This window comes from Mycteria americana, chromosome 2 (assembly GCF_035582795.1).
Source record: "Mycteria americana isolate JAX WOST 10 ecotype Jacksonville Zoo and Gardens chromosome 2, USCA_MyAme_1.0, whole genome shotgun sequence".
NCBI lineage: Eukaryota > Metazoa > Chordata > Aves > Ciconiiformes > Ciconiidae > Mycteria > Mycteria americana.
In genome coordinates, this window is record NC_134366.1 from 128,755,105 (window position 1) to 128,781,018 (window position 25,914).

General features: G+C 39.4%; 1 protein-coding gene across 3 annotated transcripts in view; it reads left to right on the forward strand.

The window, feature by feature from the left end:
* The window catches only part of SPIDR (scaffold protein involved in DNA repair), a 207,934-nt gene that overhangs the window by 54,473 nt on the left and 127,547 nt on the right, over window positions 1-25,914 (forward strand). For all 3 annotated transcript variants that reach the window (XR_012774445.1, XM_075494604.1, XM_075494605.1), the window contains exons 6-7: window positions 531-787; window positions 12,430-12,530. Coding sequence is in view for 2 of the 3 variants with exons in the window: in XM_075494604.1 (XP_075350719.1) it covers window positions 531-787; window positions 12,430-12,530 (358 nt within the window). In the remaining variant the exon portion in view is untranslated. The remainder of the gene's footprint in view (window positions 1-530; window positions 788-12,429; window positions 12,531-25,914) is intronic.

Sequence of the window (25,914 nt, forward strand, 5' to 3'; positions counted from 1 at the left end):
TTAGTGGTCAAAATCTTGTTTTAACAAAAGGTGTTATACTTTTTGACAGCTACAAGGTCTCAATAGAGGCATGTGTTTCTTCACTGCATTCAGACGACAGAAGGCAGCCTTCCTACTTACTTGAATCCTGATGTGAAAGCTCCCTTTATCTCAGCTTTCCTGTCAGTCATGATCCCTGTCACTCATTAGCCTCATTCTGCTTTCCTGAAAACTTACTTTAATCCTGTCTGGAATCTTCTCCCAATAGAGATAAGCATTGGCTTATTGTTTTGATAAATTCTCCAGATCTAGTTGTTGGAAAAAATAAATGTTACTCGTCCCAGTTGTCCCTCAAGAGATGGTCCTTATATTCAGGAGTTCATGCTGACTTACAAAAGATTAATGTGCATTTACAGTGAAGTTGTCCAAGTTATATTAATAAATTGGCATTCAATTTATGAATTACTAGGGAACATAAATAACTGCCTACATAAACCTGTACTATCTCATTAGCATTCTGTTTAAATAGCTTTATATTTTTATTTGTTTAGGCAACTTCGACAGAAATTTCTGAGTATTCATCCGATAACGACAGCGTGGAAGAAGGAGAGACGGGCCTGGCAACCACTACTCCAGGATCCACTAAAAGATTACGGTCGAGGTCAGGAGTGGACACAGGGCATGTTACAGCACGACCAGCCAGCGAGTGGCTGAGGTCTGCGCAGGCCCTTCTCCGCACCCCCGGGAAGCAGGCGGGCAAGGCCCCCCGAGCCCCTGCTGAGTCCGCAAAGAAAAGGAAGCTACTGAGGTAAATGCGCTGTCTGCCTTAAGGAAATTTTTTTTTTTTTAAATTGTAAGTAAAAGAATACTTACAGAAGAGTAGGAATGCGTTTCAAGGATAAACATTTTAGAGATGCAAATTCCAAAAACTTAAAGGATGTCATTTATCTGTAAACAAGCAAATAAGGCAAGAAAGAACTCAGTTCAGTTTTAAAATTTGTAGTGAAAGCTCTCGATCTTGAACTCCTGTGTACAAATTGGTATGGGTTTTGCCCTTCTAGTGCTTTACAGTGCCTTACAGATGTGTGAGTGGACATACTTCTGTTTTAGCTTGTAATCATTTCATTGCTTTGTGCCTCTCCAGATAGTCTGCAAAAATGCTGTACCTCTGATTTTTTTTTTTTTTTTTTTGTCCTCTCCAGATTTGTCAGGGTAAAATTATCCAAAGTACTGTAGGAAAGGGGTGGATGAGCAATAGTGCTGAATAGTGCAGGACAGAGTGATATTTAGGCAAAGGTGGGATGTATTTGTTAATCTGAAATTTAAATCTCTGTGACTAAATTAAATACATTAAAAAGATATCTAACTGCTGAAAGAAGACAGCCTGAGCAATGGAAGCCTGGTGTTCACAATTCACTATTTCTCTAGCTAATTACAGTGCAGAAATGGTCACTTCCTGTATTGAATCAACAAAAGTTGCTTTAACTTAAATAGTATATGTGAAGGTATGCCTCAAGCTATGGAGACTACAATTACAAATGGTGCTCCTGTAGATGTCTATTGTATTTTTAACAATGTGGTTCTCTTACTTTTTTTACAGCTGATTCTATGTACAGTAATCTCTCAATCAATTACTTAAAAAGTAAATCTTCACTTTGGTTAAATAGCCATACCTTATTTTTCTCTGAAAATGTTCTTGGCTATTTCAAAATGCTGACTGAGGGAACAGATTTGAAACTCCTAATTACTGAGGATCTCTATACTTCGAAGTGCTTTACTTGTGTAATCAAACTTTATTTCTTGTTACTTTAAAAACATAAAGACAAAATTGTACTAGGTCAGACCAAAGCTGTAACCCCCAAAAATGCCTGTTAGTAGCCAAAAGCAAGGTGTGAAGGTAATAAGAACAGGACAAGCGTATAGTGGTATTTTGTGCAGATACACTTCCAGCTTTCAGCAGTTTACTGCTCAGGAGCTGTTTGTTACCCTCAGTGGGTTTTTCTTTTCATGAGTTTGCCCAATGTTTTCTGAAGCCATAAAAACTTTTGGCTGCTGCAATAACATCCCGGGGTTAGAAGTTCTGTAGCTTAAACATGACTTGAATCTGCACCTACAAGCTTTGTTTGATGACCTCTACTATCAACAATCTTAGTGCAAAAATATATTTTACAGCAAAGATACTTTGAAACAAGTGTGTAAGAGAACAAATAGCTTTAAAAACAAACAAACAAAACCAAACAAACCACGGTGATAGAGAATGTAATCTGTCCGGAGTGGCCAGAGGAGCAGAGCTTGCAGGGTTTTTCACTCTTCCACCCTGTGGTTCCACTTTGGGTTCCTTTGGGAACAGGGAAGCAGGCAGGAAATTCCTCAGTTATGAGTTTTGTTTATCTAGTTATTTTGCTTGTCCAGGTAATTGTCATCTTTTCACTCTTCCTGTTCAGGGCATTAATTCCACATGTCTCTCTTTCCCATCCTTCCTTTTACTGTTGATGGAGAACATTTTCATTGGTGTGTTCACTGGTGTTCTACATATATAAGAGTATATGCAGAACTCTGTATAAGAGTCTGCATCCTCACTAGGAAAGCTCAGGTTTTCAGTGCTGTGGCTTGAAGGCCAGTTTGGGGAAAGGTTTGTCAGCTTCTTGATTGATGAAGTGACAACCCCTTCTTTCTGGTTATATAGCTAAAAGTTACATAGCAGTTGTTGGCTTGTCCTTTCTCCTTCCTTCCCACCTCCGCTGCAGATCAAGGCCACAGCGGAAAAAGCAGCAAGCAGGGGAAATCATCCTGCAAGCTGGATCTGGTGCACAGGCTCCCACTTGGACTGTTTGGAACTGCACTGTAGGTGGAAGAGAGAGGAGAGCCTCTGCTTAGCTGGGCTCTCTTTTTCTAGGCTGGTGCCTAGGGCAGCATGGGTTGAGCGGAGGTGATGCAAATGGTAAAGCTGCGTCTTCCTATGTGAATTCCTGTGTGAGAAAGGTTCTACTCCAAACCTAGACCATATTAAGTATGCTTACTTCATGGAAGAGTCCTGATGTAGGTAGAACAGGCCTCATATGGTTTTGTTTCCACTTTTAAGAAAATAGAAATTATTTATATTTTCATCTCTCTTTGCTGGCTATCTTCAAAAGTAGAGAGAATATTTCAAAAAAATTTTAGCTTATGTTTTCTGAAAAAATCTCATACCATGTGTAACAGTCTCTTCCAAATTCTTTAGGCACATTGCAATCTGCATTTATATTTGCATTACCTGATTGCAGCTATGCTCCTGTTACCTCAATGGCTACATTTTTCTAGGCAACCTCAAAGAAAAACCCCAAACATCCCCCCCCGTCCCCTCCCAAACCCCAACCAAAAACAAACAGAAAACCAAAGAAAAGAGCTGTAACAGTCTGTAGAAAAATTAAAATAAGTTACTTTCTACTGTCCTCTCCTCCTGGAATCCTCCCACTGCTAAAATCGAAATGGGTAGTTGCCTGGATGGGAGGAAAGAGTATTGTTTGTTTGATCCTATTACGGATGTAATTGTCATACTCTACAAAAATCAAGATGTAACCAAACCAACAGAAATCTTCAGAAGTAAGCTGATTATGGATGATTAAAATAAATTCTGCTAATCCTAGTTAGAAATTTGAGTGTAAATTCAACACCTTTGAGCGGAAATAAAATGAGAAGCCCATCTGTGTCCCCAAAAGAATGTGCAGACTACACAGTGTTGCTTATGATGAGTGAAGTTTGAAAGGGCATGTTGCAGTCTTCCTCTGTTAGGAGTTAAGTGGGGTTTTGAAAAGTGATTAGTATCTGCATACAAGAAAGGCATGACAGAAGCAATTCCTTCCCCACCATGCCTACTGACTGGTCTGTTCTGTGCCCTTTTGCCAAATTCTCGTATGTCTTCAAGTGTCCCCTGTAATGTTATTTTTATTTTCAAAATTGTTCTAAGTAAAGATTGTTCTTCTTTCTACCACAGTCCACAGGGGAGAGCAGGTAGTCCATATGGTTGTGTTTGTCCTTCAAGGGTGTTGATGGTCCCAGGCAGGTTCTGAAGCAACCTGAAGGGCAGTGGGAGGTGCCAGTCTGTCATGCCAGTAGCAAAGTATCATCTCTTTCATTCACAGCCATCAATGCCACTGCTCCTGGACATCCTCACCTTAAACATTGCTTTTATATGCCATCTTGTGTAGCCGCCTTCCTTTATTTAAACAAAATTGGGGGTGGAGGGAGTGGGAGTAGTATAATTTTCCCAGGTATGCTGAGAGATAGATGTCATTGTACTGCACCATGGGCTACTAAGAGAGTTGATAAGGAAGTGCTACTAGTGGTACTTGATACTGAGGTGAATTGCCTTGGTGATCAGGTCCAGAGGTGTTGGGTTTAGATGTTCCTGCCCTTTTATTCCACCCCAAAGTTTCAGTTTCTCAGCTTGAGTCAATACTGCATGGGAAAACAATGCAACGGATTTGCAAACCTGAGAGGAGAGAGTATATACTGCAAATAACAGTTTTGAGGAAGCTCTTCTTTTTAGATTTGGAATTCATGTTAATGCTACAGGGTGAAATGTCTACACTGTACTAGTTCCAAGTCTCTCAAAGTTCTCTTGTGAAAGAAGGGAGAAATGAAGCATATTGAAAGTCTCAAAGTTAGTTACATGGGTTCAACCAGTAACTGGATTCATTCAGTATTTATAAAGAAGAAAACTCAAAATGTGTGCACTTAGCTTTTCTTGTCTACAAATAAACCTTTCTTAAAGGTTTTATGAATCATTTGCTTTTTCTAGTAGGATTTTATTTCCATCAGTAAAAAAAAAAAATAAAAGTCTGGGTTTCAGTGCAGGAAATATATATCTTAAGTTATATAATGTTAACCCTACTTCTAAATCTGTCACATTGCAAGAGCTTTTAGTTGTGAAGAATAGCTGCTTTAGCTTTTGGTTTGGTTTTTTAATATTTGAGTGGCTGGTTTTAGTTCAGTAGTAAAATAAAATCGTGGGAAATTCTGTTTATATCTGTTTATAGATATCTTATATCTACTTGTATGCAAACCACTTACAGATTGATCTGCTAAAATTAACTTTTATTATCAAAAGAGGAGAAGATTACAGCATGTTCTGGTACTACGTGCAGTAAAATGAAACCCGGTTGTCACATGAGGCCAACTGAGGTCCTGAAAATAAAGGAAATTGCCAAGGGAGGAACAAGCTGGCACAAATGAGGCAGGCTTTTACTCTAAAATTGGGTCTGTTCTTTCTTACATGCATCCACAAGTAGCATGAGGGTGTAACAGCAACAGACCAGCCCTTTTGATTGTCATGTTCTTATGCTGATTTTAACTATTGGATTAAGTTTTCCTTGCTAGTGAATTTCTTGTTGGATTAGGAGAATATAACTGAAGAATATCATGGCTGCACTACAGATGTACCACTTGTAATCACTGGCAATGTACACGGGCAAATTATTTTGCACCTACTGGAAGTTAAAATGACTTTTCTTTTTTAGAAAACGTGGATGGTTTCACTGGGTCAGATGGTTGGTGTTAACAGGAAAAAACCCCACATTTAATAAAAAGCCCCCATTTTCCTTAAAAAGACAGATTTCTCCAATTTCACCTGTAATGTATTTTACTGATTGGAATGGTTTAGCAGGTACAGTTGTTCCCCATCAGAGAGAAGTCATTTTGGTGCCTTTGGTTTGTTTAACCATGGAGCTTGCTTTTCTATGCTAGATCTCTGCTCAGGCAAGCCAAAAACCTTCAGAACTGAAGGCAAGGCCCTTCCCTTATCTTGTCGGGCATGGCTGTGCCCCCATCAAAACTGGTTCCTGCAGAGTCTTCCTTTTAACTTTGTTACTCTATTCTATGAGAAACCGTGCATGTGAGTGTGGCACTTGATTTTTTTTTTTTTTTTTTAAATACCAGCCAAAAAAGGGGTAACTTATTTCTGGGAAGACTGTCCTTATTAAATCATCTTACTTCTGCTGAGAGCCTCTGCTGTGAGAGAGGTAGGACAATCTGAAATAATTTTTTTCTATTAAGGAGTCTGAAGAGCCAGAGAGCTGTGGTAAGCTTTTCAACTGTGGGCTTTTTTGTTTTTCAGTGTCTGGTAAGAAGGAGTGATCAATGTCTTGAAAACTGTGAAAGGAGCAGGCCCCAAAAGCTTATCTATTTCCAAAGATGTTCCTAAATTATTTCAAATATTTTCTGTGAGATAACTTGGCTAAGTAGGGGCATGGGAGAATCAACTGCCTATAAAGTTTTACTTAAAATCTTTCACTGGAGGCCATACAGGATGTAGAAAGTGCTCACCCACCCTGTTCTCAGCAGTTACGACTGTAATCCCTCTTACATCTCTTCCTCTGCACTGTCCAAGGCAGTGCAGGACCTGGAAACCAAATCTCACTACACAAGAATGATGAAGCTTTGGTGTCTAAGACAAAGACCTATTTTTGATTTGCAGGAGTAATTGTGGTCTAGTGTCCAGACACTACCTGCAAAAGTTTAATTGTTAAAGGTGGTATTGAGGATGTGTCTAGTATATGCTGGTTGGAATTTACAGCCGAAGACACTGTAAATTCTCTAGATGGTCACTTCTGTCTAATGCAGTTGCTGAAAGATACCTCTGGCTCTCACTGTGCTATGGAGACTCATGAAAATGGTATCTTTGTTCCACATATGTTTTATGGAGGTGACATCCTTTGTGAATGATTGACAAAGAGTGGTGAGAGACTACACAGATTTGAAAAGACTTTGGCTGATTGGACTCATTTAAGAGAGGCTCCAAATCCTTGAATCCTTAAGACTCTAGAAGAGGCTTTCAGTATGTCTGCCTTGTTGATTTGGGTAGTGTAAAAAAACCCTCTCTGGATGGGTACAATAGATCAGAGCTTTGAAATGTGAGTGACTGGTGTACAAGAAAATCCAGCATCCAGTGCAGTTTACTAAATCACTGCGTTGCCTGTCTACTCAGTTTGTATTTTTTTCAAATAAATGTGGAAGGTCTTTTCTCTATATTTTTGTGTTGGCAGGTGGAACTGGCCCCGGATAGCTGTGTGTTAGAAATTATCATTTGTGTTACAGTACAGATCTTCCATTTTCCTTTCATTTTAGGTGTGTACCTCAGATGCTGTTGATTTGACATGGAAGTTGTGGGTTGGGGGAAACACTGATTCCTTTCCAAGGGAAAGACCCCAGAACTTGTAGCAGATTATAACTACTTGACAAGTTTTATAGGGACTTAAAATTATTGCTGTCCACTTTGGTCTTTGCTTGTTCTAGCCCATAAGAAATGAAATTGTGTTATGCTTTGATTCCAGAAAAAGTAGCCCATGTTTAACAAACAGAATAATGCCAGTGATCATGGTAATGGTGGTTCATCCAAGGTGAAAGTTTATAAATCTGGCTGTTGAGTCAGAGCATGAGTGGGGCTGATCTGTAAACCTAAAATTACTCTTTCTGATCCCTTGTTACTTCACAAAGTCAACAGCTTCTCTTCTGCTCTGGAGAGGTCGGCCTCTGTAGAGGAGACTTGTGCTTGTGTGGCCAACATTCTTCAATCCCATCTTTCATAGGTACCCATGCTATTTTGTACACTAAGGGAGCACTTGGTAGTGATTGTCAGAATTCAGTGTTGCTTATTATTTTGCAAGTTGTAAACTAGCTGATAATAGCTGATGGTTTTGCAGTGTTGAGAAATTAAATGCCAGCATGCTTAGGGGTCCATTTTTCTTCTTTAGCAAGCACCCTATGGAGTGGAACTGGACAGCTGAGTATTGCAGAAGTCAGTTACTTCACCAGTTAACTTGGAAATATGAGAGGAGTTCTGTCCTTGCTTTGAAAAGAGAGAAGGAGGGAAATTGCCCAGAACTGAGATGGAGATATATATTTGTGTAACCTGTAGTGTTTTGAAATACATGGAGTCCTGAGTATAGTGTATATGAGGAAACAACTCAATAATGAGATGCTTAAGTTCTTCAGTTTAAATGAAGTCTGGAAAGGAGTAAACTTGGATGAACGTGGGGTTATTTTTGGTAAGTGCCCCACTGAATGAAAACCTTAATAAATAAACACAGAGAGATCTCCAGCACTTCAGAAAGATTGAAAATGACTTTTCAAAACACAGCCTACTCACTAATGCTCTTTCTTTTTTTTTTTTCCTTTTTTTTTTTTTTCCTTTTTTCTTCTATTGGCCTCATTGGAGTTGGAAGCTAGGGACCAGCAGCCTTAGAGTCACAGATCAGGCTCAGTGTTACCTTTTGGTGATACTTGTTGCATGGTGGCCCAAAACTCTTCAGTCTTGCTGTTGAAGTTTGTGGAAAGGGACAACCACCAGAAACTGAGCTTTTGTACTAGATGCTGAGCTTTCTTATGGTCATCGAAGCTGTCTCTCATGTGTATATTGTTGGACATGGACAATAACGGCAACATGTTGTTTTAAATACAGTATTTCAACAAGTATTTCAGATTTAGTATGGAAATAGGACATGGATTTCTGCTTGTTAAATCTGTCTGCCTTTAGGGATTTAAAAGAACAAAACAGTTCTACTGAACATTTTGTGTTTAAAAATAAAAAGGTTGTGTGCAGCGGAGATTGTTATTTGAGCAGTTTGGCTTCACTGAACAGCCTTTGCATTAACAATTTGCCAACTGCGTTCAATTTGCTCTTATTAAAACATATTGGGGGCAAGTTTGAAGTGCTGGTCAGTAAAGTAGACATCTCAAATTACAGTTTTTGTTATTTAAATACAGTTTGTCAGTTCCCTTGATTACAGAAATCATACATTAGTAATCAAAGTATATTTGCCAATTTATATATATATATATATATATATATATACACACACTCACCAGAATTTGGGTTTGTCACAGAGAACAATTAAATGCATCATAAGGACTAGATCTGGGCAAAAGAGGGAACTGAATATCTTTTTCTAAACTTCTTTAAGCGGCTAGGTGTGTAAATAAATGCAGACTGCAGATTAAACAAGATCTGGTACTGTAGAACCCAGTCTCCACCCTTGATGCCAACAAACCTATCATATCTGGCAAAATTAAGCCAAACAGTTTCTGCAGCCTGAAAAGCCAGGAAAGCTAGGGGATTTTTCAGAGGGATAATGTGTGGACAGTGAAAAGTGAGTATTATTCATCTCTACCTGGTATTCCCAAGATCAGCAAAAAGTTACTTCCATATGGTAGAATCTATGCCAAAAAATGATTGTTAGTCCCAGTAAGCCCAGTTAACTACCGAAGACTGAATATGAAAGCTCCTTAGGTATTTAACAATCCACACGTGCAATTGGGAGTAAAATAAAAGTAATTTTAACCATTTAGCTTTTTTCAAAACATGGAGTTGGTTCTTACACTGAAGCTGGCACCTGCTTAATACCATGCTCTGCTTTGTGTAAGCTCTGCGTAACTCTGTCTTATCTCTCATTTGCACAGCCAGGAGTGACTCTAACTGTAGAGTTGACAGTATTGCACATACACAAGCGTTTTCAACAGTGTGGGCACCTGTACTGTATGAGAAGGAATTAGTAGTTTTCAAATGCTGTTTTCATCAAATCTGTTAGAATATGTGACAGAAAGCACCTTTTTCTTTGTTTGTTTTATGTGTTTGAGCTAAAAAGGGGGTTGATCCTCCTGGGTTTGGGGTGGTGTTTAAATTCCTTTGTTTCTACTTTTTAAAAGAAACAAACCATAAACTACCAACTCTCTCTCCTGCCATAGAAATTCCTTTTGTGCCTGGCATGTCCTTGAATTGTATTTCCCAATTTTACAATGTATGAAACAGACATTATAAAAGAAACGTTTCCAGTGACCAGCTGAGAACCTCTCATAAATGCATTCTTGGTTATATTTTATATTCTGCAACCAAACAGATGCAAAATGCTTTATGATATTTTCTGTTTAAACTATTTTTAACTGCATTTGGAATGTGAATGGAAGGATGATGATTAACAAATATCAATGAATTTTATTAGCACAAAGGGCTGCTAAGGAAAGGCACAGTTTTATTTTTCATGGACCTCTGTGATAACTATTACCCTAATACAGACATGGTTAGCAAATTAGTAACGAAGTTGTAAGTGTCAGTGAGACCCTCCCTGGTAGGCATATCAGGCCTGAGACAGGAATGGTATATTACTGTTGTGTGCAATAGCCACAAAACCAGGAACTTGCTTTCCTTCGTGCTACAGGGCGATCCTGCCATAGGTGAAACAGTAGTGAGCTTACAGAAGAGTAGGAACTGATTGACTGGACACAACCATAGACCTGTTCAAGTAAAGGGGGGGAAATTAGGCTGTAAGCCAGTAATAGCTGCTCTCTTGTGCAGGTACCTTAAGGCTTTCTAGCATTATTTGAACAGAGAAAATACGTTTCTTTGACTGTTGTCTGTGGAGGGAATGGAGTAGCATTTTAGAACACTTCTGTTGAACAGTTTTCTTTCAGCAAAACAAGTTTTTGAGCTGCTAGCTGTATTGTGTATTGCTATAGTCCAACCACAGAGTTCAGTTGCAGACTCATGCATGCAAGACTTAAGCAAGCAAACTCAAAATGCATTTAACTGCTGCATTTCTAAGCCTAGCTGAGCTGGCATCTACCCATTCCAGCATGGCTCGTGTAGACCACGCAGCCAAGCTGAATTACAACTGCATCTGAGAACGGTTCCCTGGCAAGAAGAGAAACTGGGTGGATAGTTTGCTGGAGTTTGTAGAACTGTCTTGCCCAGAAGTGTTGCGGTGTGCTAGTGCTTGAGTGCTAAAGTTTTGGGGGAAATGTGGCTGAGCAGAGTGTTATCAGCAGACTGAATTATCCTGTATGAAGTTCTGTGCTTGACTGTGCTGCTTTTGGTACCAAAGCTTCCATTGCACTTCTCTGTATTAGTTGCCCCTGTGTCTTAAAGTCCATGTTGAAAGCAGGATTAAACAAGGTTGTTAAGCTTGCCTGGAAGTTCACTGGAGCCCGAGATTTCCTAAAGATTTTTGTTTGTTTTCCTCCTTAATATAGCAGGTTTCATAGCTTGTTAAGTGTGGGTTCTTTATTTTGGGGGTTTGGGGATTTTTTCCTCCTCTGAAAGAATCTGACTTTCTCTCTTCCCTGCCTGAACCACACCAGCCATAGAAGAGATGCAGTAATGTAAACTACAAACCTGTTATGGATCATTCAGGGTCAAATGTGGCTCTTATTTCAGACTGTTCATTCTGTGATCTTTACTACTAAGATGTTTAGCCACGCCATTTAATAATTCTTGTGATAGTTACGATTTTGCAAAGTATATAGTTGTTCATTAGAAATTCAGCTGAGACTGCTAACTACTTTTCATATAACCTGTTGACTTGTCTGCAGGTGAAATTGCTTAGTAGTTGCTAATCAAAGAGAGGTTTTACAGCCTACCTAAGTGCTGCTTAGCCTTTTTAGCTCCTTCTTGGTTTCCACAGGTGTGAGTCCTCCCAGTTTCACATTTGCCATGTGAGCTTTAGCAAGCTATTTGGCTTTTTTTTCTAAACCAAAAAATTCTATTCATGTGCACAAATAATCATAAAGTGGTTGTATGTTATCTCTGTTGATTCCTAAACCAGTTTAGGAACCAGACACATTTCACCTTAGTAGAAATCTTTGCTGATATACTGGATAGTACTTTTTGTGGAACAACTTACACTATAAGGAAAGAATGAAATAGGTTTCTATGCAAATAACTTCTTTGAAGCCAAAGAAAAATGCTCAAATACTTCCATAGTAGTCCAAAGCTCTTTGTAGTATCCCAAAGACAGCTTCCAACACATTTGTCTTTTTGTTCTTAAAGTGAGAAATTAGGTCTTCTGGCTTTGAATCCAGGGGTAGGAATTGCTTTAGTGTTACCTTAAATATATTTGTGCAAGATGCCACTCCTCTGCTCCTCACCTTGGGAATGTTAAATTAATTTCATCTTGGAGAGTGTTCAGACCACTGAAACTACACACTTGACCCAGCTTGTGAAATGAATCATAGGGTCAAGTATGGGTAAAAGAATATTTTTGTGATCACTCCTTGCCAACAGACAAACAAATCTGTGAGGAAAAAGAAACCCAACCTGTTATAACTGGTGGTTACACTGGTTTGTTTTGAATTTGCAATTGTCTGTAGTAGCTATCAGGATATGTACATAAGTGTAAAGAAAAGTTGGGAACCTTTTGTTACAATCCTTGTCTTGGAGACAGGACTGAAAATGTGAAGATTTTGGACATCTAGATAGTGAAAATGTTTTATGGTGTGTATTGACCCGAAGTGTATGTTTTATTGGGAGTATAGCCATTGGAAAATCAAAATTAGGAGAACTAATCTGCAAAATGTAATTTTTCTGTATGTTTCTGTCTCTAAGGGTCAAAGCATACATAGTCCATCTGTCCTATAGCTTGTCACTTGGCAAAACTGAATACTGATTCCTGGCAAAACTGAGCATTCCTTTATTCTCTGCAGGGGCGGGCTAGCTGAAAGGTTATGTCGACTGCAGAACAGAGAAAGATCTGCCATTAGCTTTTGGAGGCATCAGGGTATTTCAGATGCTAAAATCCCCTCAGGTAAGAAGCATTATGCATATACTACTGTGTGAAAGTATATACTTACATGTGTGTATATATGGCCCACATAGGGGTACAACTGAAGTTTATATTCTTTGTGGTTTTTGCCTGACTTGGGTTTAATGCTCTCTTGATTGTCTTCTGAGCTACGTCTTCTAACATCTCAGTCATCAAAGTGTTTGAATGTAAATGGTAAAGAACTTTTTTTAAATAGCCTCCATCTAGACTCTTCACAACTCCTTGATTTCCAGCATCACCTATGGAAATGATGTTTCCAGCAGGTTGTAGGACAATTCAAGGTTTAATTTATGAGTATGCAGATGTTTTTTGATTCTTGTTGTTTCGTTATAACCACCTTTTCCTCTTTCCTTGTTCCTTTTTCTTTGGTTTGAAGTCAGCCATGTTCATGGATAAGTGCTGAAATTGTGAGTGACAGCAAATATGGACAAATAGAACACAACCATGAAATGAGTGTGAAGCATAACTACAGTGGGCACTTCACTTAAAAAGAAACAGTGGGAGTTATGTGAATTAGTTACAAGTGACTGATAGCACCATCTTTCAGTAGTATATCTTGAGAGATAATGGATTCATAGAGTTTAAGTGTAAAGAAATGGTTAGGGTTTTTTATCAACTTATGTGTGTGTGACTGTAGGTTACGAAATGTCAAGCATTTATTCTGTATTAAGGCAACTACTTTTTTCTGAGCACATATTAACTTCCATTTATTTTTTAGAAAGTCCTTTGGTCTTAATTTGAAAACATGCGCATGAGGGAGTCTATCATTTGCCTTGAGACTTTGTCCTTATTCCACTTCCAAATTTTTAAACGTGGCTTTCTTCCAAATCTGAGTTTGTCTGGCTTCAGTTCCCCTCTTTTGTTTCTTGTAAAGCCTTTCTCCACTAGATTAAAGAGCTCTTTAGTATGTGGCATTTTCCCTCTCTGGCACTTGCATAGCAAAATCATGCTGCCTCACAATTTTCATAAACTAAACAGACTGAGCTCTTTAAGGCTCTCTAAAGCATTTTTACCAGTCTTCAAGTGATTTGCATGGCTTTTTACTGCACCCTCTCAGACTTTTCAGCATGGTCTTAAGAACAAGGACAGCTACTCTGTATGTATTCTTCCAGTTTTATTCTCATCAAAACCGTTGACCAGGTCCAGTTCACTACTCAGCCTCCTGTATGTTCGAGGGCCTGTAATAAGTGCTTGAGTCTGGTTTGGCTTTGGCGTGATGCTGGGACTACACGTTGAATTGATTGTCCAATATGATTTATCATTGAATCATAGAATCATTTAGGTTGGAAAAGACCTTTAAGATCATCATGTCCAACCATTAACCTAGCACTGCCATAACTTCTGAAGCTGTTGTTTTCTGAGATCTGGTTTCCCACTCTCCAGCTACCGTTTGTGTTTCTTCTACCTAAACACAGGGAAGTATTTGTGCTGTATCCAGATCTGCTTCATTTGAGTATGCCCAGCTAACCAGGTAGTTCATATCATTGTGTATGTCAAGCCTGTCCTCTTTTAGTCGCAAATTTGCTTGAATTTGTGGTATCCACACAGTTTCTTGTATTATTTTTTAACTTGTTTTTATGTCATTGATGAAACTGTTTAATAGCATGAGTGTTTACTTTCAAATCCTGCTGGAACTGCTCTTACTCAGTTATGATTCTCCACTGGTAAAAAGCTCTAACTGTAATTCCAAAGTTCTCCAATTTTTATTTTTATTTTTTTTTCATTCCACTTAAAGGGTACATTACTGATAGTGAAAATGGTTGTTTTTTCATAACGAGGTTGTACGATTTTAAGTCACGCCCAAACTTTTGGCTAAAGCTAGTCTCACAGTTTCTCACTGGAGCTTTAGAGGGCTTACATCCCGTGGCCACTTGCATGCTACGTGTTCAAAATGCCGCCTATGTGGAATGCCACATTATATTTCTGACCTTAATTCCTTATTTTTCCAGTCACTTTGCCTAGATCTGATGTCAAGCTAGCTGGTCTCCAGTTATTGTAGGTCACTTTGTTTGCCCTTCCTGAATACTAGCATAACATCATCATCCTTCAGTCTTCTGGAATTTCCCCAATATTTGAAGACTCACTAGAAAGTAACATCAGGGAACCAGAAATGTCTTTAGCCAACTCTTTTCGGAACTGATATGTTGAAAATTATACAGGCATGCTGACTTAAAACCAGTCAAGCCTTCTGCATGTTGTTTATCCTCCACCTGAGTTACTAATGGGTAGGAGGTTACTTTATCATTCTTATGTGGTATGAGGACATCCTCTTGCTTTTTCTGAAATATGGAACAGAAGTTGATATTGAACAGGTCTGTCTTATTAATAAAATGAAAATTTTTAGTGTTCTCTATAGTAATGGACCTGCAACATTGCTAGTATGCTAATATTCTTTTTGTCCTAGCTTCACATGTCATTACAAAAGCTTGTGTTTGGCTGCTCACCATTTTGTTAGAGTTTAACTCCTAGGCTGAAATATTCCATGCTAAACATCTGCCTCTGGCTGAATTCCTTTCTTTGATTATTCTTCTTTCTTTCAGAAAATGAGTCAGAATTAGTTAGCATTTTATGAGAAAAAGGCTATGGGAAAATACCTTGCTCTATTCTAAAGTACATTTAAAAAATGCTGATGAGTGTCTTCAAGATGATTTAGTTTTGGCAGAAGATGAGCCATTTCTGGGATATGCCTTTTGTCATCATGACGAAAATCTACAAGAACTTGGGCAAGTTAGAAATCTTTAGGACAAACTACTGTTTTGTTTATCCTATGAGCATTTGCTAAAATTTCTGAAAGGTGCTGAACATGCTATAATGTAAGAACTTTTAACTGCACAGCCTAAATTTCACTTCCAATTCGCAATCCTTATTCCAAAGCATGAGGATGCTAAAATAATCATTAAAATAACTGTGATAGTATTTTGGGGATATTTTTTCATCTAGGGCAAAACTTATTTTTTATAGTTTTGTTCTTAGAATGGCCATACTGTTTCGTGTCACCAAAATAAAATTGGTGTTTGGTTTGGAAAATGTCAGTTGGAATGGTTGAAATTTTTGTAATGTAACTAGATAACCTTCTAATTGCTTCTAGTCTGGAAATGTGAAGTGTCAGCACAGCAAATGCATACCACTTTCAGCTTTCATCTTTTTAGGTTCATACTAAGGGTGTCTCACTGATCTGAGATTCTTCTTGGATTTTGTTTCCCCTCTGTTTTGCCCAGTAATATTTCTAAACCACACTGTGTCCAGGACTGTTTCTGACTTTGGCAACAGAAGTAGAGGAAAGAACTTCTCAAATGACAAACTCAAACGAGTTATCAAAGGAGCCTGAAGATTAATGCAGAGGATTGAAGTAACTTAGTTGCTGCGGGAGCTGTCACGTCATTTTGGATATCCCCTAGGCATGCAGACCAGAAGTTCATTGCTAAGGCAAAGGGGAGCAATTTCAAATGAGATCAGTTTGAAGTCCTCCTTGCATTTGAAATTTAAGGAAAAACGTTTCCAGAAGTGTGGGCTGTTCCCCCTGTTAGGCATTTCATGTTACAGAATTTATGCCTTTGTTTTGCTGTTGTTTACTTTTATGTTGTATCAATGTCCATGTTATCCAAAAAGCCCTTGTTTTGGCTTTATTTTTTTAAAATTCCTTTCTGTTTGCTCCCCTGACCCCTTTCTGTAAGTAACCATTGTGGTTTGGTTGCCTCTTGGTCACTGGGATGAATCACTACCCCAGAAAAGAGCGCCTCCTTTCAGGATGCACTTTCTGGTTTTCATACAGTGCATGGGGGTCTCGCTTTTGGCTGACTCACTCCGCAGGGTAGAAGAAATCTTTGCGCTTTCTCCATTTTGACAATTTTGGGTCAAAATTGCGTTCAGCAGCCTGTCCCTGTGTTGGGATAGGCACTCACTAAGGATGTGCGTTTTTGCAAGGTGATTGGTAATTCCACTTCTGTAATCAAGCTAACCAAATCAGGCAGAGGCCTGAAAGGAGAGAAGACCAAAGCTTGCCCATGCCTACGCAGTGTTGGTTGGATGCTTGCTGTGGTTTAGTTCTAACAGAGACAGATGTCAGGCTCTTCGCCACAAATCCAGAATTTTTTTTCTTCACAAGATGTAAAAGGGAGGCTGAGAGGTGTGCTGTCCCCATAACAGCAAGTCTCTGATCAGTCAAGCTGATGGTTTAAGGGTACTATGTGCAAGGGCTTTTAGACCATTTGCAAGCTTTTTTTCTGTATGCAGTGCTGCAACTTCCCTGTGAAGTTTCCTGTTTGGGCAAAGAGAAGATCTGGACAGTTGAGGGGTGGGGGGGGGGGGAACAACCCAACAAAACCCTAAACCTTTTTCCTGTCAACATCTACTGGTTATATGGGGAATGCATGATGCAGAAGAAAAAATAGTGCTTTTCTGAGTTACATTCAGACAACTTTCCTGTCTATAGGAGAGGACACTACCAATATTTGAAGCAAACTCCTGTAGATTCCTTCTGTAACTTCTGAAATTTTATTTTCTATGCATTTTATTTTATATTGTTTTTCTTTTCCTTGCAATTATCATCAAAGCAGTTCTTTACCTAAAATGCAGAAGCATATTATTCTCTAGCATTTGTAATCCGATACAAGATATTTGGTATTTGTTGGCCTGAGATTAAGATTCGGGATTGGATTACAACTGAATTTGAGTAATAAACTGATAATAAACCCAAACCATTGTTGTTGTTTTTCCAAACTGCTCCTTCCTGTCAGGGGGAAGTGACCTTCAAGGAGCAACAATTCTTCAGTTTGCTGAGGCAAGTGGAACACACACATGAGGGGAGGAGGGTGAAGCCCTGGAGATGAGGACAGGGTTTCACATGTAACACCACATTTTCAGGAAGGCTGAAAGGCTTACAGAAGAGGACATAAACAATCACTCCCCCCCTTCCAGTTTCAGTGACTACTTAAGGTGGTGGGAAGAAGGGATTTTAGGAGCTTGAATGCCATGAGATTTGCACAAAAATTTATCTCTGTGGAAGAAGAAACCAAGGGTAGTCCTTAACAGGGTTTACTTTTACCATGCAGAATTCTCCTAAAAACACAAAAGTCTGAGCTTTGCTAGTTGTTGCTTATTTTCTCAGTTCTTGATAGTTTGTTTTATTACTTAAGAGTTAATAATGTAAATTAGAGACATGGCAAGCGGCCAAATTTGTGTTTGTCTTTTTTTTTTTTTTTTTTTTGCTAGCCAACTGTCTGAACTTGTTACAGCATTGGGAAGGAAAAAATCAAATGTAAACCTGTCTTTTTCAAACAAGAATTCTTTGTATTGTTTTTGTTTTCTTACGAGAAACAATAATGGCATGCACAGTCACTTTAAGTAGCTTACATATGTTCTTACAAAGAATGTGTAATGTTTAAAGCACAGCCAAATTCAGCAGCATTTTTAAAATGAATATAGATGTGGCAAGAAGCCATCATGCCTGTAAGACTTGGTGTGTTTTTGAGAAAAATCTTTTTCAATGGCTTCAGCAGTTACCAGCCGAGGAAGAATAACAACATGTATAGATCAGAATAGCAACCAGATGTTTTTGTACAGGCTGTGAAAACGTTGGAATCTCCACCTGGTTTTCAACTTTGACTTTGGATTGCAAGGGTCTGCTTGGTATCTACCTGCTTGCTGAGTTTGTTTATGCCTGCACCTGCAATCTTTTACATGAGGGAGGAGGAAGAACAAGAATGGATGCCAAGCAAAAGGATGTTTTTCTTTTGATTTATGCCTGTAATTTGACATTTTATACTTTTTATACTTGAGAAGGAAAGTAAAACTTTGTGGCCTGAACCAGAAAATGTAGGCTTGGCTGTTCTTCCACTGCAGATAGTAAGTGCTGTCCCAGGAGGGTATCTAGCAACTGCAGTTTTGGAACCCACATTAGACCATTAGAAGTTAAAATATGTTGGGATGAAATAATGCCTTTGAAAAAAATAACTGAGGGAGACAAATTTGGAAGTGTGTTGCTAGTTTGCTTTATTAAACAAGGCATAAAGTGGGGTTTTCTTTGTTTACTTCATACTTCCATAAAGTGTATCTGAATATACATCAGAACCAAATGCAGAGATTGACTTTCATTCTTAGTGCAGTAAGTACTATTCCCAACATTAATTGCACAAGATTCTTTGTACTTTCAGTGGGAAATGTTATTTTATAAAAGCTTTTAGCTAGGATTAGTAGAAATTCTACTTGAGTGTAACACCTGTATTTGTTGTAGTTCATATTTCTGAAGACTTTGCCAGTTAAAAGTATAATTTAGCTTTTCAGCCATGTTCTTTAGAAATGTCAGCTAACTATGTCAGGTACAGTACAAATTTGCTTCTAAACTGCAGTTCATATATATGATTTGTTTGATAGCTCTTTGAGCAAAAGTAACAGTAATGTGTTTTTCTTAAAAGCATCTGTCCTTCTCCCATATCATTCAGATATCATTAAGATCAAGAATCGTGCATTGTGACTATTTGACTGGTAAGAACAAATACAGGTTGTCCTGACTGCCTTTGCACAAAACAAATATTTGTTAGCAGTTTTTTAGAGATTAACATGACTTCAAGAAATCTCATCTTCCTTCCAATCCTTTGGGTTTTCTTATGAGTTTGTCTTGTTTTTTCAGAAAGCTCTACTTGCATGAGTATCATTTTTTTATTGATTTAAAAGGAAGGTGTTGAACTACTCTTCCTTATGCCACTTGCCCTGCTTGCTTGGTTTCCTTCATTCATGTGACTTATGGGGTAAGTCTTGTGGCTGAGGAGTTTCTCTATTATTTCGTCATTCTTGCTTTGCATGATAGTCCACATGTGTATTTACTGGTAGGTGTGTGTTTTCTTTATTACTAGAGATTTTTTACTATCACAATAATGATAATTTCCACTCTGCTCTTCTTCATGCTTCCATGTGAGTTGTTTTGGTTTTTTTCCCCAGAATGCTCAGTGGAGCAGAGCTGTACACTGCTTGGCATTTTACTAAACTCCAGTTTTCTTCTGTGTTCGTAAGATCTGTTCTGTGTGCTTGTAGTTCACTGTTTTCTGCATTGGTACTGTGGCCTTTCTGAAAATTTACTTCTGCCTTGTGTCATGTATGATTGTTACATTCAGTTACATTCAGATGGGCATATCATGTCCTGCAGCCCTGTGGGTGAGATGCATTCCCTCAACATTGCAAGGTTTTAAAATTCTCATGGAAGAATGGAAAATTGAAAATTTCAGGAGTACCCACGGTCATAGAGCCAGCCTGCCTTTGGTTTGCCGTTGCTGATGTGGTAGTGGTGGTGTTACTGTTGTTACTTCTGCTGAGCTGATCTGCATGGAGGTGCACTGGCTATCCCAGCTAACACATTCAAATCATGCAGAACGTGGTAGATGACCCTCTGCCCCGGCTTCCTCTTCAGGACCCAGGGGATGTCGCATAACCCAGTTTGTTGTCCTGAAGCACTTTTCGTCACCTTGTAGGTCTCGTAGAGACCGTTTTGCTGCTGGAGTTCTATCAACTGCCTCTAAAGAGAGTTTGTTCCCTTTGAGAGCTTTCTGTTCAAGGCTACAGGTGCTTTTTTGGCACACTTGAACAGTAACATTTTAGCAAAATTCACTTGAGTAAGGTGAAACTGCGTGTAGTCTTACTGATGTCGACATCTGATGCATTTCCATACATCAAGTCCCATGGATCCTGTCCCTGCGGTGTGTTTAGCTTCCTATCACTGTGTAGCAAGAGAAACATAAAATATGCAGTCCCCAAGAGATCATAATTTCTATATTTTTCTCCTCATTTGTCTTCCTTATTGGTAGTTATGGAGTTATTAAAACAAACTTTAAAGTTGTATTTCAGGCACTGAAGCCAGAAAGTCTGAACGTTTTTTTTTAAATTGTGCTCCTTGATGTTTTTCCTTTTCTTCTCTCTAAACTGCTTTTTGGTTGTTAAGAGTCAAAGCAGACTGGCTTTCTTCCTAGCCTCCCTCCTAGGCTGCCCTTGGGCATGGCCAGTGACCATGTACATTCGGTGTTGATGTGGCTTAAATGTATGGGTCTGCTGTGAAGCCACTTTGTTAGGCCTGAAGATTAAGGGCCTTCACTCTGCCAGAGACTGTAGAGTCATGCTGAGGTTTTCAAAAACTTTTCATGCTCAAGATCTCTGGGTCCATGATCTCCAAAGGAATGGGGAACTTTCCCCCCCCCCCCCCTTTTTTTTTAACCCTCCTGGAATTCAGAGTAATGCAGAACATCTGCAAAGTACTGTGTCAAAACATGTTTTGATGTCATGGTATATGACATGGTATATGACTGAAGGGCAGCATCACCCTGTGTACTGAAATAATAAGCAGAAATGAAAGGAACTAACCAGGGAAACTGATGCATTCAGCATGAAATTTGTTTGTTCATCTCCCACGCGCTTGAAATATCTTTGTGGATTAATTGAGCTACTTCATGTCTGGGTTGCAAATTGGAGTGAGAGACCGACATCCCAGAGGTCACCTGGTATTAAATAATTAACTATGGACATAAGAGCAGATCTGGTAGGTGGTCAGACCAAAAGTTCCTCTAGCTTAGGATCCTGTTTCTGGCAGTGACAAGAGCTACCAAAATGCCTAGGAAAAATTAGTGCTTGATGATATTTCCCCAAAGTATTCTCCCAACGATATCCCAAAGATCTCTGACTCTGGGACTTTCTGAGCCAGAACTAGTGTCTGTGTTCTTAGTAGTTCTAAATAAATTTTTTTTCTCCTACCAAGAAGTTACTGGTTGTTTTTCTAAACCCATGCGTACAATATAGACCTATTTTGATCACACAATTGTGAAGCATCAGGGTTTTTGGAAATTATGCCCAAGGTCTTTGCCAGGTTTGTTCCATTACTACTGCTGCCAAAAAGACCTTTCCCTGTGATTTCAAAGGTTCTGCTGACTGTGGCAGTGAGAGATTGTTGTCTCATTTGCCTAGGTTTGGATCAGGATTTCTTCATCTATCTCTGAGGAGACTGAAGATGTGGCTCCTGTGTATGCTGGTGGGGGTGGTGCTGAATCTGCCTGTCCAGCCCCCTCATGGCAGAGGTGCTGGATGACTTTTGTCAGAGCTTCTTGTTTCTTGGCTGGCAGGTGAGGGAGATTCTTGTCAATCATAGAGAGGCTTCACCAGAGATACTTCCCTGCTTAAATGGCTTGTTCCTCCCATGAGTCAGTCCCTCCTGCTGGTTTCACTCATTCTGGACCACTTGTGAAGTCTGGAGGAATTAATTTGTTTGATCACAATCCATCTAGCAATGATTTCTGTCTGTTGCCTTCCAGTGTGTGGCACTTACCACACCAGTGTTCTGCAAAGGGCTGATGTGACATTTATGGGTAGAAACTAACCCATAACCCAATTCATCACTGGTACCTGATTTTTCCTGTACTCCGGCCCTTCTGTGACTAACCTTTTGAATCACGAGTAGCCAGTGTGTTGCTGCATGGCTTTGTGAAGGTTTTTCTTTTTATGGAAAATTCTGTTAGAAGTGAGGGAGCGTTACAGGCCCTGGTGGCTGATTTCCCCTCCTTTTAAATGGTGCTCTTCAGAGGAGGCATGTTGTACATCCCAAATACCTCTTCAAAATTCACACTCGACCAGATTTATCAGTGCCTTTCTATCTCTCTTTGTGACATCTCGAGCCTTGTGCATCAGGGATTGAATTTATACTTCATGCCCCTGGGATGAATAAGCTTTCTGTTTATATTCATGGGGCCAGATCTTTCAAATGATCCTTGAGCCTGTGTCAGTGGATGTTTTCTCTGACTTTCCAGCTGACTCTGTGTGAAGGCTATGGAGAGGTGCTGGAAGGGGCAGCTGTCCATGCTAGGCTGTGTTCCAGGACCACCGAGCTGCAGCAGCCCTCTGGCACCAGGAGCTCAGAGTGCCCAGGGCTTTGCTGAGAAATGCACCTATGTCTGACACTGATCAGGCAGCTATCTGGGTTTCCATCTTTATCTCCCTCAAGCATTGCACCGTTGCAGAGGCATCTGACACCAAAGAGCTTTGTTAAGCAGTCCTCAAATTGCTGCTTGAGTGGAAGATTTCTAAACACATCCAGGCAGCTGTATGCTCACTTTCTGTGAATGTGCATGTGGACTTGTCTTTCAATGGGAGAAGAAAGGTTACCTTCAAGTAAGTAAACGGAAGCTTTTTAAAATGAGCATTCCATAGACACCTGCAGTTCTTATTCCTTCTCTCTTTCTCAGGGTCCCTCCACTATATAGTGTTATGCCTAGCATCAGTGGTTGAAAGATAACACCAGATATGCTCTGACCCATGTTTTCATTAGCGACATGTGGTGCCTATCCATTGTGGACACTGAGGCTCAAAAAAGATGAAAGAGGGTCTGGCCAAGAGTTGTAGAATGTATGTACACTTATGGTATCAAATGTGCCTGTGGACCACGCACCTTGAACAGCTGGTATCTCTGTTTAGTGACTTCATCTTGCCTGTCCTTCCTGCATGCTGAAGGAGCTTCTTGAGGACAGTCCAGCCTGGGCACCACAGGGGAAAAGAAGTAACTGGATAGTGTTCTAAACTGGTTTAATCCAGCCTGGTTGGGCTGTCACTGAAAGGAACCATCCTCCCTCAGTCTCTTCCTGCCCCACCTCCCCCCTTTCCATCACTTCTTCCTTCCTCTCCCTAGTACCTGCTCGTGTGCTTTGGTGGCTTTGCAATCAGCTGGATTAGCTTATTGATTTTGTTAAAAACTAACCCTGAAGAAAGAAATTCGTGAGTGCTCTAGACAGCAGAATGGGAAATGAAGGAATATGCAGTGTAGGAATGGGCAGGATTGCAGCACAGTTATTGCACCTTTTTAAATACATATTATTGTAAGGTATTCTTCCTTGCTTAAGATTACTAGGTATTGCCATGAAACCTGCACATCTGCAGGTTTGAATTTCTTGGGCTGTAATTCTGCTTTGCACGTGAAATTAAGTGAATGAGGACTTCAGCGAGCAAGCAAGAACTTCTGTGAAGTATCCAAGGGTGAAAGAGAACATTGCAAAACTTTAAAGTAAGCTTTTCACATGGATGAACAAACAAGTAAACTTCTCTGGAAGCTGTAGAAATTGCAGTGATCCAGCCCATCTCCTCACCCACAAATTCTCCCTTCAATGTGCAGCCACAGATGTTTGATTTATTTTTGATTGACATAACAATACCAGAGCCAAATGAATTAAAAACGACGCTACATTCTGAACTTTGGTGTTTCATCACGTGCCAGGAATCTGAAGTGCTTTGCCGTGTTGTTCAGGAGAGCATTCTATCATCAACAGTAATAACAATTTCTGAGTAATTAAATTAAACTATCTCTGTGCATCTAAATAAACAAATAGATTGTGGTTCTGTAGAATGTGCGTGTGTGCCAAGTGTGAGACTTGGCTAGTTGTTGAAATTGTGCTGCTTTTTATGTAGAAGCATTTGGCTTCATTTAGCATGAGCTCCCAGTATTTGCACCAACTTTAAGACTGGCTTGCAAGAGACTGTGGTACCTTGGTAGGGTTTTTTCCTCCAATGTCTTCTAGAAGCTTTCATATAGATACAGTTCTTGATTTACCTAGTATTTTTAATGGTTTTATAGTCAGAGGTATTGAAAAGAAAAATGTTATTAGGTTGTCATTCATTGTCTTCAACCTGCTGTATCAGCTGAGTAACATATACGCTGCTGACCAGTAAGAATTGTCATAAAATTCTGCATGTAAAAAATGCGTAGTTTGGCAGTGATGAACAGTCTGTCTTAATTTTTTTTTTAATAAACTCTTGGTGTGTTTCACAACTGAAGTTGATTTTTTTGTGACTTGGTTTTTAAAGTGGATGAAAATGCAAATGTGCAGTATGTCTAGAGGGGAGAGGTAAATGCTCAGTTACGTTGAAGGCTGAGAATTTTTGTGGTTGGGAGAATTTGTTTATGCATGCCAGATGACTTGGGGTTGACAGAGGACCACAACTGCAGCTAGTCAGGCAAAACAGAATTCAAGTGTGAATATTCTAAGTCTTTGCCTTTAAGCATAGAAAACTAGTCCGTGCTCACACTTAGCAGAAGTTTGCACATAAGCAGACCTTAACACAGTGCAGTGAGTATTTGGAGTGGCACTGCGATGTTACAGCTTTCCCTGAGAAGGTGACAACAGTGAGGAGTAATAGCGGTGGCAACCATCTCTCTTCATCAGCCAATCTCAAAGGACTTGGCAGAAAGGATCGGTTCTCCTACGACTGCTTCTCAGATCTGGAAAAGGAGGTCAAGCTGTAATGGCTTGGGCAGACATTGCTTATGTACATCACATGGGTGACTTTCTGGTGGAATCCTTTATCCTGCTGGAAAATACTGGTTCATGGGAAACAGAACGCTTTGCAGAAGCATGTTGCATGTGATGAAAATTTGGTTCACATAAAAGTGGTTTTGAGGACGTTTCAGTTTTATATTTCAAAATTACTTTATTTCAGTTTCAGTATAAAATGTAATAAAGATGGGGAATACAAAACAGGGACAAAATATTTTTTTTTTCATAGAATTTAACTTTATTTAATAAACCTGAAAGGTTTTAGGGCCCAGTCTCCTTAGTCTGGGTTTCTTGAGGGTTGGGTTAATTTTTTTTGAAGTTTCTCATAAACTGAAACTAAAATATTTTGATTTATTTTTCAAAGGAAAGGCATTCACAATTGTGAAATGGGCCTTAAAATAAACAAACAAATAACTAGTGCAGCTCTGCCGTTAAGTTCCAGTATCACGTTCACAGTTCCTCCTCTGCTTTGTCTTTGCTGTGGGAAGACAATAATTTATATCAGCTGTTTTTCTTGGGATGCTGTATTTTTCCCAATGCAGCTTGTGAATCAAAATGGCTAGAATTGGGCTCTGCTGCCCCTGTCCTCTGGCACCCTGCCTTTCCCCACTAACTGCTCGTAGCATTCAGCAGGTAGATAACAATTCTCCCCTCAGTGACCAGAGTGCAAATCTGAGCGGGGGTAGGTGAGAAAGAGAATAAATCTTACATAATCTTAAGAGTACAGACCCAGGTCCGTCTGAGTAGCTGTGGCCCTGTGCAGACTGCGAAGGGAGCTAGAAGTAATTTCATTCCAGTGCAAAGTTGTTTCTTGTTCAGTGTAGACAAAAGTGCTTAGGCTCGAACTGTGGGGATGCTGATATCTGTTCATGTTGCTTTAAAACAAGAGAGCCTTCTGTATCCTCGTTGCCTACTGATAAAATGGATGATCAGTTTTGCCATAATTATTGTTAGGCAGTGCATCTATCTTACTCCCTCTTTCTCCACGTTTATCTCTAAATGTGAATCATCAGCTTTTAGATGCTTTGTACCTAACAAGTACTCTTGTAACTTGGTCCCTGACAACTGTTGCT